The sequence below is a fragment of the Myotis nattereri genome (assembly GCF_964212035.1).
Source record: "Myotis nattereri genome assembly, chromosome: 3".
NCBI classification, from domain to species: Eukaryota; Metazoa; Chordata; class Mammalia; order Chiroptera; family Vespertilionidae; genus Myotis; species Myotis nattereri.
The window spans coordinates 92,982,212-92,994,917 of NC_138077.1; the positions used below are offsets into that span (position 1 = coordinate 92,982,212).

Sequence of the window (12,706 nt, forward strand, 5' to 3'; positions counted from 1 at the left end):
ATAAGTCCACAGATTTCATGACTTGAAATACCTTTGACCAAAGAGGTGGAACTGGGCATAAGGCATAAAAACATGAAATAATTGATATAGGGAAGTTTTCATTATACATTACGTAAAGATATTCAAGGCAATATTTCTTACCACTATTGTTATTCTTTACCAGCAGGAATTCATTTATTATTGATTCCTATAATTAATCCTAAATTATATGAAATTTTTCATAAACAAAAATTTGTGGAATTTCTGTACCTTCTGATGATAGCTAAGGTTACGTAGGTGTTCATCACAGGCATAAACACAATTTCCCTCAACTGGCTCTTTTATACTTTCGTTCACTGGTATTTATACTGTTGTTTATGTTTATGCATATATGTATACATATATGTGTATATGCATATGTGTGTATCTCAAAAAACTTACATAAAACATCCCTCATCTCTGTATCTCTCATTTCATACACAGCAAACAGAGAAAGCCTTGCCTCTGTTCCAATCAGCACCTTAAAAAAAACCCTCTCTGATTTGCTCAAAGCAGTGGCTTTAGTGAACAAAACCTTTGGTACGATTTTAAGACTACTACAAAATTAATAAGATTTCTTGGAGTTTTATGACCATTTTATCCTTTTAAAAGTTGATTCAACTACGGAGTTTAAAGTACATGAGAGCCAGCAAAATAACTAGCATCTGACGCAATCATCTTTCACTGGAGCCAAGCTGCAAGTCAGTCAGTCGCTTGGGGAGACTGACTCTGCCATAATCCTGGATGCTTTCTTATCCACAAGCCATTTCTTTTTAATAGGAGTAGAATCATAAAAGGGATGGAACAAATTAAAAGAGATTTATCAGTACTTCCTTCAAGATGTTATTGCACTGTCTTCATTTGGGGATGATTTCAAAAGAAAAACAAACAGAATGTTGCCTCTGAAAGAAGTAATTAAATCCTCAATTTGCCTACAATCATTTATTTGTAATGATAGCAATTCCAAATTTGATTAATAGCATGATCTCCTTCTGGTAATTAAACATTCTGCCAAATCTCCTAAAATTAGAATGTTTGCTAAAAACTGCACAGACTTCCAAAGCTTTCAGAAGAATTTCTCAAGACTGGGGTTCTAATAAAAAGTTGCATATATCTAATATCACTCTGTGCTTTCAGAGAATAGCACGGTGACTGGACTTCCTGTTTCACTGAAATGAAGGCTGATGGGCATTTACATTATTCAATGTGGCTTTTCTCTTACTGCTCCATCATGTAGCCCAGATATCAGGAGAAGTGGCCTTGATCATAACGTTGGGTTGAAAAATTCAGGACAATAACAGGTAGCATAGAAGCATGTACAAAAATCTTACATTACAGTCATCCTTAGAATTGGTGCTCTTTGATTATTTTTAAATCATATGGTCCATAAAAATATTTAAATATCATTAAGGAAAGTAATCTTGAAAAAAACAACAACACATAAACATCTGACCTGAATTTATCTCTGTAAAACCATGTTGAAATACATAAAGAAAAAGCAAAAATAGGAAGGCTCAGAAGACAAAAACCAAATAAAAGAGTTGTTCCTGTAACTTATAGTTAATATAGGATTTCTGCCAACCACAAAGGGTCTCATTGATTTTTCATGGATTTAACCTACAAATATTTATCTCAGCAGGTGCTGAGTTATCAACCACCTAGTAAATTTTTTAAAAAATAATTAATTGAAGAAAGAAAACCTTGACATGAACTATCTGCTTGTATAAATACTTTCAAAATAGCTATTATGAACTCAGGAATAAAAATTCCATAGGTATGGTTAACTGTACATTAACAATTATACTTCCTTTCCTGTTTTATAATTTAACTAGAGGCCCGGTGCATGAAATTCATGCACTGGGGGGTGGGGGTTCCCTCAGCCCAGCCTGCCCCAATCACAGTCTGGGAGCCCTCAGTGGATGTCCTACTGATGGCCACAGTCTGGCAGCAGAGGCTCAGAGCAGGCGTCTCGTGTGTGTGTGTGTGTGTGTGTGTGTGTGTGTGTGTGTGTCTGCTAGGGCCTGCCCCCAGCCACTCCACATAGGCTTGAAGCAGTTGCTGTGTGTGTGTGTGTGTGTCCCCACTGGGGGTCTGCCCCCAGCCACATTGGAGGCTCAGAGCAGGCACTGTGTGTGTGTGTGTGTGTGTGTGTGTGTGTGTGTCTGCTGGGGGACTGCCCCCAGCCACACCATGGAGGCTTGGAGCAGGAGCCCCTCTGTGTTGATCTCTCAGGCTCCTTGCCTCCACTGCATGTTGTACTCTCCCTTGAGCTATGGCCAGGATGGGGGTGCTGCTTGCAAGCTGGGCTTTCCTGCTCCAGGATCGCCATGGCGATGGGGGAGCAGGCCCAGCTGGGGCCTGCCTGCAGGCCAGGCTTTCCTGTTCCCTGACCAGGCGCAGCTGGGGGCTGCCTACAAGCCACACTTTTCTACTTACCGATGGCCGGATCACCACAGTGACCCGGGGCCCAGCGGCACTTTCCCGCTATCCAATAGTCATAGGGTCCCGGCTGGGGGTGGGGCTTAGCAGTGCGGGGCATAGGCAGCACGGGGGTCTTGGCTTGGGGCTCAGGTGGCACATAGGGTTCCTGGCTGGGGGCAGGGCTTATGCCCCTCTAACCAGGGCAGCACATGGGGCCAGGATGGCAGCTCGCGCTGTCCCACCCTGCCTGTAGTATAGGATAGAGGCCTGGTGCATGGGTGGGGGCTGGCTGGTTTGCCCTGAAGGGTGTCCCGGATCAGGGTGGGGATCCCACTTGGGTGCCTGGCCAGCCTGGATGACGGGCTGATGGCTGTTTTCAAGCTGGAGGGTGACTGAAGCTCCCAACCCCTCCTTTTTATCTTTCTTTCTTTTTTTTTTTTATTCTGGGATTTATTTACTTTCTATGGCTGTCACTGGAGCTGAGAGCTGGCTTTAGCTCTGAGGCTGGCTCCAGCTTGAGGCCTCGGTTGCTGAAAGCAGATATCTGGGCTTTGTTTAGCTTCTATAATTGAAACTCTGTTGCCATCACTGCCGCTCTAAGCTCTGAACCTGCTGCCGGCTGAAAGCAGGTTTCTGGAGCTTGTTTACCTTCTATAATTGCAACTTTGTTGCATCCGGAGCTCAGAGCTGGGCTGCTGCAGGCCGGGAACCTTGGCTTCCTCCGTCACTGGAGCAAGCAAGCCTCCTGTTCGCATCAGCTGCCTGGCTGCCAGCTGCCATCTTGGTTGGCAGTTAATTTGCATATCCTGCTGATTAGCCAATGGGAAGCGTTCAGGGGTATGGTCAATTTGCATGTTTCTCTTTTATTAGATAGGACTGGAAGCCTGTTGCTGGAAGATTCCTGCAAGAATAGGGCTTCCTGTGGCTGGAGTGAAGCAGAGAAGGGAGCAAAACTCGCTGAGGCGGACTTCACTCCCACTCCCAGTTGCTGCCTTTGCGTTTCCCCTGCCACCCCCAGCCGCTGCGGCTGGGTTTCCCCTCCCGCCTCCAGACACTGCGGCTAGGTTTCCCCTCCCGCCTCCCATCTCCACAGCCTTGGCTCTGTTCCTGTCTCTACCACCTCTACTTTGCTCCCTTCTGTAGTGCTTCACTTCCATATTGTCTTCAGTCTTCGCTCCCAGCTGGTATATGCAAATTAACCGCCATCTTGGTTTAGCTAATTTGCATATAGCCACTCTGATTGGCGGGTGGGCGTGGCTTAATGCTTAGCGAAAGTTTGGTCAATTTGCATGTTTGTCTTTTATTAGTGTAGACTAGAGGCCCAATGCATGAATTCATGCACCAGTGGGGTCCTTCGGCCTGGCCTGCAGGATCAGGCTAAAACCGACTCTGACATTTCCTGAGGGGTCTTGGATTACGAGAGGGCACAGGCAAGGCCGAGAGACCCCACCAGTGCATGATCGGGGCCCAGGAGGGATGCAGGAGGTTGGCCAGCCAGGGAGGGACTGCAGGAGGGATCCAGGGCATGTCCGGCCTGTTTTTCTCAGTCTGGATCGGCTGGACCCCAACAGCAAGCTCACCTACCGGTTGTAGGGTCTGCCCTCTGGTGGTCAATGCATGTCATAGTGAGTAGTTGAGCAGCCTTAGCATATCATTAGCATATTACGCTTTGATTGGTTGAATGGATGACTTGGATGACCGGACGCTTAGCATATTAGGCTTTTATTGTATAGGAAGGTTGACATTATAATAGACAATCTAATGAACCCTTTCTTAAGTAAGAATCTAAATATGGAAGAACTAATGCATAGATCAAGACATAATTATAGACAACAAAATTTCAAAATATTTAAGGTGAAGATTAATACCTGATAAATATTAATTCAAAATTTCTGCTCTCAAATAACAATCTTTATTGTTCAAATAGGAAAGAAATAAGCTTGCCTTGCAGGTCATGATGCTCTCTTCCCACCTTCTAATATACAGCTTATTTATGCACAGTTAACTCTTAATCATCCATGGATAAACTCATGAAGAAACACATTTCTGCAGAAGACATAATTGGTACATATTCTGGTAGGTATTTTCTACATCATCAAATGTTCACCCAGAAATAAAGAGAAAATAGATATTGAGACTAGCTATTGAATTCATATATTTTTCTTAGTCTACTTTGATATTTGATCTTCTCTTGCTTAAATCCATGGAAAACAATCAGTTTTCCAGAGAGGCAAAAATTATTTTCTTGATAGATGACCAAAAGCAAACCTAAGAAAATAATAATTTTCAGGCAGAAATAAATAAAATATTAAGGAAAATGGATGCATGCATGCTTTATTAGATTTTTAATTTCAAACCTTTTTCTACTATTTTATTTTTTAATTTAAATTCTTTATTGTTTAAAGTGTTACATGAGTATCCTATTTCCCCCATTGACCTCTCCCCGGCTGCTCCCACGGTCCCATACATGCCCTCATCCCCCTACTATCTGTCAATTGGTATGCTCATATGCATGCATACAAGTCCTTTGGTTGATCTCTTACCCCCACTCCCCACCTTCCCTTATAGGTTGGACAGTCTGTTCAATGTTTCTATATCTCTGGTTCTATTTTTATTCATCTGTTTATGTTGTTCAATATATTCCACAAGTGAGTGAGATCATGTGATATCTATCTTTCTCTGACTGGCTTATTTAACTTAGCATAATGCTTCCAGTTCCATCCATACTGTTGCAAATAGTAATATTTCTTTCTTTTTTACAGCAGCATAGTATTCCATTGTGTAGATGTAGCACAGTTTTCTAATCTACTCATCTGTTGATGGGCACTTAGGCTGTTTCCAAATCTTAGCTATTGTAAATTGTGTTGCCTATGAAACCTTTTTTTTTTTTTAATAACAAAAATTAAAAGTGTTACACATATATGTTTCTTTTAAGTCACTGGAAAGTAAAATGCCAACCTGACACACCCATTATGCTCCAAAACATTTGTGTGTTTTAAAAACAAACAAACAAAAAGTTACAGGGACATTTTCTTACATAGCTAGAGTACAATTATCAAAATCAAGAATTGGCAATGATATATTAATATCTATCCATAATTGTTACTCATTGCTCCATTAAAAAATCTTAAAACATGATGACATGCTATCCTCTGAATTGGAAGCTTGACAAATGGTTGAGATCAGCGACTATGGAATTGGTGGGAATTGGGCTCATCTGAGGACTGTGGTGTGATATCCCCATCATGGAAATAGCCAGGAGATATACTCACATCTCTAAAGGAACCACAAAAGTCTAAGGAGGTGCTCACCAGCAAGGCTTGCTAGGACCTCACACATCATACCTCACACAGGCTGAGCCATGAACTATGTCACTATTGGGACCAATAGGAGGAGTCAGCAACCATGCCTTTACAGCTTCATAATTACTCACAAAATAAACAGCATTTATTACTAATATAGAAGATGACCTACTCACCAAGGATGGTGGCATAAGAAATCTTCTTTACTTAATTCCTCTCCTCTTGCCATTAGATAAGGAGCAAGCCCTGGGAAGACAGAAAAAATTGAGAGAGAATAAACAACCTCATATCTTCATCTTAGAGCTATGCGTTTCACCAATGATGGGATAATAGAGATTATTAAAAAGATGAACATCACATTGAAATTGAATTGACTGCACTAAATTTCAAATCCAACTTACCTTTAACTGGGATTTTACTAAGGTAAAACATTTCCCACCAAAGGGGATTTGAGGTTGTACAGGCAGTAGAATTTATGAGAAAAATTAAAGTGAAGGATTTACTAAGAAGTGGTTTATTAAGAACTGTCTTCACTCATCCCAGTTGTAACCCTCTGCATTTATCAGTTTTCACAACTGATATAAATAGCACAAACATGTATTGTATAGTGATATTAAGATGTACTGTTGAATTCCTTCTAATAAAAATGAGTTAAAAGAAAATAAGTTATTACAAAGAAAATGCAATTTAAACAAACTTTACCTGCATATTAAGCAGAAACACAATTGTTTATAAGATGACTTGAGGAGTACCATTTAGCCCTCTTGTGGCAGCCAAATCCTTCTGCTCTTGAAAGCTTGCAATTGCATTTCATACACTTCTCTCGCATCAGCCACTACAGACAAAATGGTAACAGCTAGCGCTAAAGACCCAAAGGAAGCAAGCTATAACTTTGAATAGCTTCCCCTTCCGAAGAGTAAGCTGTACAAGGAGGTGGGGAGGAGGAAGAAGGAACCATGCCCTGCTCTACTACTAGACTGGAATGCAAGAAATCCATCTCACAGGAACCTGAAAGAGCCTCCTCAGGACAAATCCATGTTGAACAGGCTTACTTCTTTTGGACATAACCCAGAACCCATTAAGGTTGAAGGTTTCAAAAAATAGAACAAGTGCACCAAGTGTTACATGAAAACAAATGAAGGAAATAATCAACATTTTAACAAATGCATTTTTAAGAATTTTAAACAATACCTTAATAAAGACCCATTCAATCCATCGGTTATTCTAATAAATGTTAAAATTTAAAGGAGTTAAAAAGAAATCTACCCCCAGGAAAAACACTGCTGACTGAGCCCGTGGGTGTAAAAATGAGGCCAAAGACCATCCGAACCTAACAATGGCTTAGTTCATTGATTTTAGAATTGGAAAATTTGTAAATATTAAGGAACTGAATCCTGCCATTTACTAGATTTCCCTACAGCAACTGTAAATGCAATAAAGATATGCATTGCATCATAACATTTTTATGTTTTAATTGTATAAATCAAATTAACAAATTTATCATCTGCTAATAAAGAACACATGCATTGTTTACTTTCCTGGAATGTATGATCATCAATCTTTCCATTGTTGTTAATAATAACAACAGTAATACCAATAATAATAATAAAACTTGGATAAATTTTTGTATAAAGTAGCTTATAGTTTTTATCAAAATGAAGGATAAAGCCCTGGAAAGAACCACCATTTTAAATAATATGATAAAGTGTAGGAAGTGATAAGAAAGGTCATTGGGGAGAAAATTTTAAGTTTGAATTGCTTTTCAGAGTCCACTAAGATCCCTAAAGAAATTGTTTTCAAGGTAACCTTTGGGAAGCACTGCTCTCATAATTTCTTCAGTGTCCTCTGTGACTACACTCTCCCTGTAACAGAAGAAAATTTTACCTACTCCAGATGATTTGGGTCAATTAGATGTTATTTTCTTGTTTTTGCCAAATGCCTCAATTCTTCTAACACCCCACCTTCAGCTCCTCTTCTCTCAGGGAGCTGATGAATTTATTTTTCTGCCTAGAAAGTCCAGGGTTGAACGTGCAATGTATTCCCAATGCTCTGACAAGAACTTAGTAAAGAGGAACTATTGCCTTCCTACTCCCTGATGCGATTGCTCTCTGTATGAAGTCTCGAATTGCATTAGATTTTGTTGCTGTATAACATTACATTGTACTGCTTCCCATGCCTTTCGTGTTCACACATTCCTTACTTCAAAAAGCATTTCCAGGGACACTAGTTTTCAGTTAATTCATTTTATGGATGTGTGTGCATTTGTGTGTATTCTTTCATACTGTTAAAGGTTAAAGTGTCCTTATTTTGTGTTATATATAAATGCTTCTAAGACATAGAAGTCTTCCATAGAAGTCTTCTCATACACTCACGTGTTCTTTCCAAAGTAAGAAAGGCAATTAGATGACTGTCCTTATCTCATTATGTGGTGATAAAGTCACATTAAGTGCATGTTAATTTACCATACTTGCCCTTTTATATGTTTGATTTTACTCTCCTTTGCTAAAACTAATAAATTTGGTAGGAATATATACTCTGGTTAAGTCTTAGACTCAATTCTGCTATTTCCTCAAAACATCCACAAATATTTCCCTCTTTAATAATTAAAGCTATTAAAATATTATTATATTTGTATTATCCATAAATGTACCCAAAATTTATGTCTCATTATCATTCAGATATTAGGCTAATATGGAGGATACAAGGACAAATAAGATAAAATCTCTACCTTTAATGAAATTAAAATTAAGTATGACTCATGAATACTATAGCAGCTCCTTGAGATATTGAGATATTAATTCCCTTTTCCCCTGGTTCTCATAAGAAATCTCCATATTAGCTTTCTATGATGCATATCAAATTACCAACTCAGTAGCTTTAAAAATATTCATTACCTCACAATTTCTGTAGGTCAAAAATTTGGAAGCAATGTAACTATGTTTTCTGATGAGATTTCACAAGGCTAAAAACAGAGTCAACCAAGCTGTGTTCTCATCTGTATTTCAGGGTCCTTCTCCAGGCTCAATGCCACTTTCAGAATTTATTCCCATGAAGCTGTAGGATAGAAGCCACTGTTTTCTTGCTAACAGTAGATGAGGGTGCCCCTCAGATCCCATGCACCACCTGCATTTACTGGCACATAGCCCTCTCCTCAGCATGGCAAGTTGCTCATTTAAGGTCAGCAGAAGAGCATCTGACACAGCTTTAAATTTCTCTGACTTCCCCTGACTCTGACCTCTAGACCCCTTTTAAGAGGTCTAATCTGATTAAATCGGTCAGGGAAACTGACACTCAAGAGGTGGGAATTATACAAGTGTTCACACCAAAGTTAGCCTGCAACTCCTCCATACTAATAAGGTTGTTAAACGTTTTTTTTTGTTTGTTTGTTTTTTCCCCTCCATCCAGGAGGTTGTTAACAGTGTTTGAGGAACAGAGTAAAAATTGGCAAGCATGTAAGATTTAACCCTACCCAGAGTCCTAGAGCAAATGAAATTCAAAGGTCCTAGAAAGTAAAATTGTCCATGTTTAGAAATGAATGCAGTTGTTATTTTGAAGAAAAATAAGTTTTGAATAATTTCCTTTTCTTTCTTTCTTTTCTCTTTCTTTCTTTCTTTCTTTCTTTCTTTCTTTCTTTCTTTCTTTCTTCCTTCCTTCCTTCCTTCCTTCCTTCCTTCCTTCCTTCCTTCCTTTCTTTCTTTTTTTTTTTTTTTGGTAGAAAAAACCCTGGGTGGCCTGACTGCTTCAATTCCAGAGCTTTTGTGTATCATCCTTCAGTGGAAACATACAGCCAGCTGCTGCGTGTTGCTTCCGAGCACGGTAGTTTTGATGGTGGGGACCAGGGTTTACTGAACATGTTTTTTAGCAGCTGGGCAACAACAGATATCAGAAAACACCTGCTATTTATTTATAACCTAAGCAGCATTTCTATATACTCCTACCTCCCAGCATTTAAAGCGTTTGGTGCAAATGCCAAAGTTGTGCATTTCTTGGGACGAATCAAACCGTGGAATTACACCTATGATCCTAAAACAAAAAGTGTCAAAAGTGAGTCACATGATCCCACTATGACTCACCCTGAGTTCCTCAGCCTGTGGTGGGGCATCTTCACCACCAGCGTTTCACCTCTGCTGCAGCAGTTTGGTCTCATCTCAGACACCCACCCACACCTCAATGTGGAAGATGCCTCCGGAGCTGTGTCACATTTGTCCCTTGGGGAGACCCCGACTACGGCACAGCCTTTTGTATCCTCAGAAGAACGGAAGGAGAGGTGGGAACAGGGCCAGGCTGATTACATGGGAGCAGATTCCTTTGACAACATCAAGAGGAAACTCGACACTTTCCTCCAATAGAAACAATGCCACTTTTCCACGGACACATCCCCTTCACAGGCACTTTTTTCTCATACTTATTATCTAGAGCTGAGTCTGTTACAGTTGCTAGAGGCTTTCACTAAAATTCATCAGATAAGGGGTTTTTTGTAGGACAAGTGATAACTGAGCAGAAGTTATGAAGTAGCAATTGTTATATGGACAATGGCCTGTTTTTTAAACTGGGGATTATTCAGCTGATGCTTCAGGAATTCTGTTATGCTGATTGCCAACATATGTGGTGAGGGAAACTCAAACTATTAAGATGACTATATCAGCTCTTAAAATGGCCTGAGCCAGGGGCCAGATCAGTCTCCCTTCAGAGTGGGACATGGTATCTGTCTCTGGCATGCTGTTGCTCCTTCGTAGACATGCATTTCAGAATTGTTCAGAGCTGCCTGAGTGATTACAGTTCTGCTTTCAGGTGAAGACAGCCTGTAACACTGCTGAGTGATGCATAAGCCCATCAACAAATGGCATCAACCCATTTTCTTCCCTCACTTTAGTGTCTGAAGATGCCCCAGTTTTCCATGTACAGTGAGGCAGCATGCTAAATGCCTCTATTCAGTTCTGTATATCTGAAAACAGCAGTGGCACCTTATATGAAAAATAAAGACTTATTGCCATAAAAAAAAAAAAGTTTCAGTAATTGCTGGGTAGTGGCCCATATAAACTATCAGGTAATCAGGGCTGAATGACTTACTAAAGGAGACTGTATTTTAGGCATCAGGCTTCTAGCCTCAGCTAAGACTCTCCTGTCCAACACAGGCCGAGAGCAGCAGAGACTCTGCCAATTAGAATATCAGCAGTGACCACTGATGACTGGTACTCGAGTGTGTTCTCCTTCAAAAGAGTAAATTGGGCCTGGCCTGTGTTGCTCACTGGATTGAACATCCTCCTGTACACAGAGGTCACAGGGTCGATTTCCGGTAGGCAGGGCACATGCTTGGGTTGCAGGCAGGAGGCAGCATCTCTCTCATCAGTGTCTCTCTCTCTCTCTCTCCCTCTCCCTCTAAAAAAAGATCAACAAAAACTCTTTTTCAAAAGAGTGAGTTGCATTTCTCCCTGGACAGGAAGTTGAGGCCTTAGAACACATGATCTCGCATAAAGATCAAATTTAAATCAATAAATAAATAAACAAACAAACAAACACTTATTACTGTTACATATATATCACAGAGTCCAGTCCATCTGTCTAGTTATATATGAAAATAAAAACATTATAACTCAATGGTTATAATAGAGATATGCATACAATAGATGAAAATACAGAGAGCTCTGTCTAAATAAGGAGGGAGCCAGAACATATCCTCCAGAAGAAAATAATAAATCTTAGTTCTAAAACTAAGGGAAAGTGAGAGATAAATAGGAGGAATCACCATGGGAGTAGAGGTAGTGAGATGGGGAAATGCTATTTCAGTATCCAATTTATTTTTATTTCTTACATTCTTCACAAGTGTAAGAGTTCAAACAGGTAGGGTAAGAGGACAGTATGGACAAATGATGAAGCTAAGATTGGCATCCCATATTTAAAATTTTTTCAGGAACAACTATGTCTAGAGATAACATCTTCTATAAACAGATGTTTCATTTAATCACCTTTTAAAAAATTTTTGAAAGGTTTAAGTGTTGAAGTTTTTCAAGTATTTCTTATTAATCTATGCCAGTGGGACATATTGTCATATCAATAAACATGTTAATTGTACTTCGTTGACAGTTGAGAAAGTTATAGAATAGGGACCACAAACTGAAAATCCCACTAGGGCCATGCTATTGATGTAAATAAGAGAAACAGCTTAAATCTAAGTATCATACAGAAGAGGCTGGAGGATACTCTGTGGACTGGGGACCACCTGACCTCTCCTGAGGGTCAGCTTCCAATCTGCCCTCAACAATCACTGCCACATTAAAATGGAGAATTAATGACCCCAAAGCTTCTAATTGCTTCTAAGAAAAACTATAGTTCTAGATTTAGGTATTGGTGGTATCTGTTGATGATTTTATTGGTATGTTTCTATAGTACAAGCAACAGCCAAAAACATCTCAGGGCTGCATAAGGCTTGGAGCTAACAGTTTATGAACTCTTTTATAAAGCAAATAAAGGCCCAGTCATGAGATTTGTGCACTCAGGGGGATCCTTCAGCCCAGCCTGTGCCCTCTCACAGTCCAGGAGCCCTCGGGGGATGTCTGACTGATGGCTTAGGTCCACTCCCCACTCCTGCCACCACTGCTGCACTTGCCAACTATGAGCCCAGCTCAGGGCTTCTGGCTGATCAGTGCTCGCTCCCCCTGTGGGAGCGCACTGACCACCAGGGGCAGCTCTTGCATTGAGCATCTACTCCCTGGTGGTCAGTGCATGTCACAGTGACTGGTCTTTCTGCCGTTTGGTCAATTTGAATATTAGCCTTTTATTATATAGGATAGAATATCACATAATTCTCATGAGTTGGGAAGACTGATAGCAAAGTTTGGGTCAGGTTAGGCAAAGGAGAATTAGTCTGACAAAAAGAAAGACTGATAAGGAGAGAGCACTAGAAGTACACTTTACAGATTCTAAAAATGTGTTCAGTGATGTACCTGCTAAGAAAAAAATGAAAA

General features: G+C 40.2%; 1 protein-coding gene across 1 annotated transcript; it reads left to right on the plus strand.

Annotated features, from left to right (window-relative positions):
- Positions 1-8,765: 8,765 nt before the first annotated feature.
- On the plus strand, positions 8,766-10,090 carry LOC308515411 (glycogenin-1-like; the record flags this gene model as incomplete). The annotated part of the gene is made up of 2 exons (XM_081086009.1): positions 8,766-8,797; positions 9,457-10,090. 2 exons carry the CDS (start codon positions 8,766-8,768, stop codon positions 10,088-10,090), a joined length of 666 nt encoding a protein of 221 aa, XP_080942135.1.
- Positions 10,091-12,706: the final 2,616 nt, after the last annotated feature.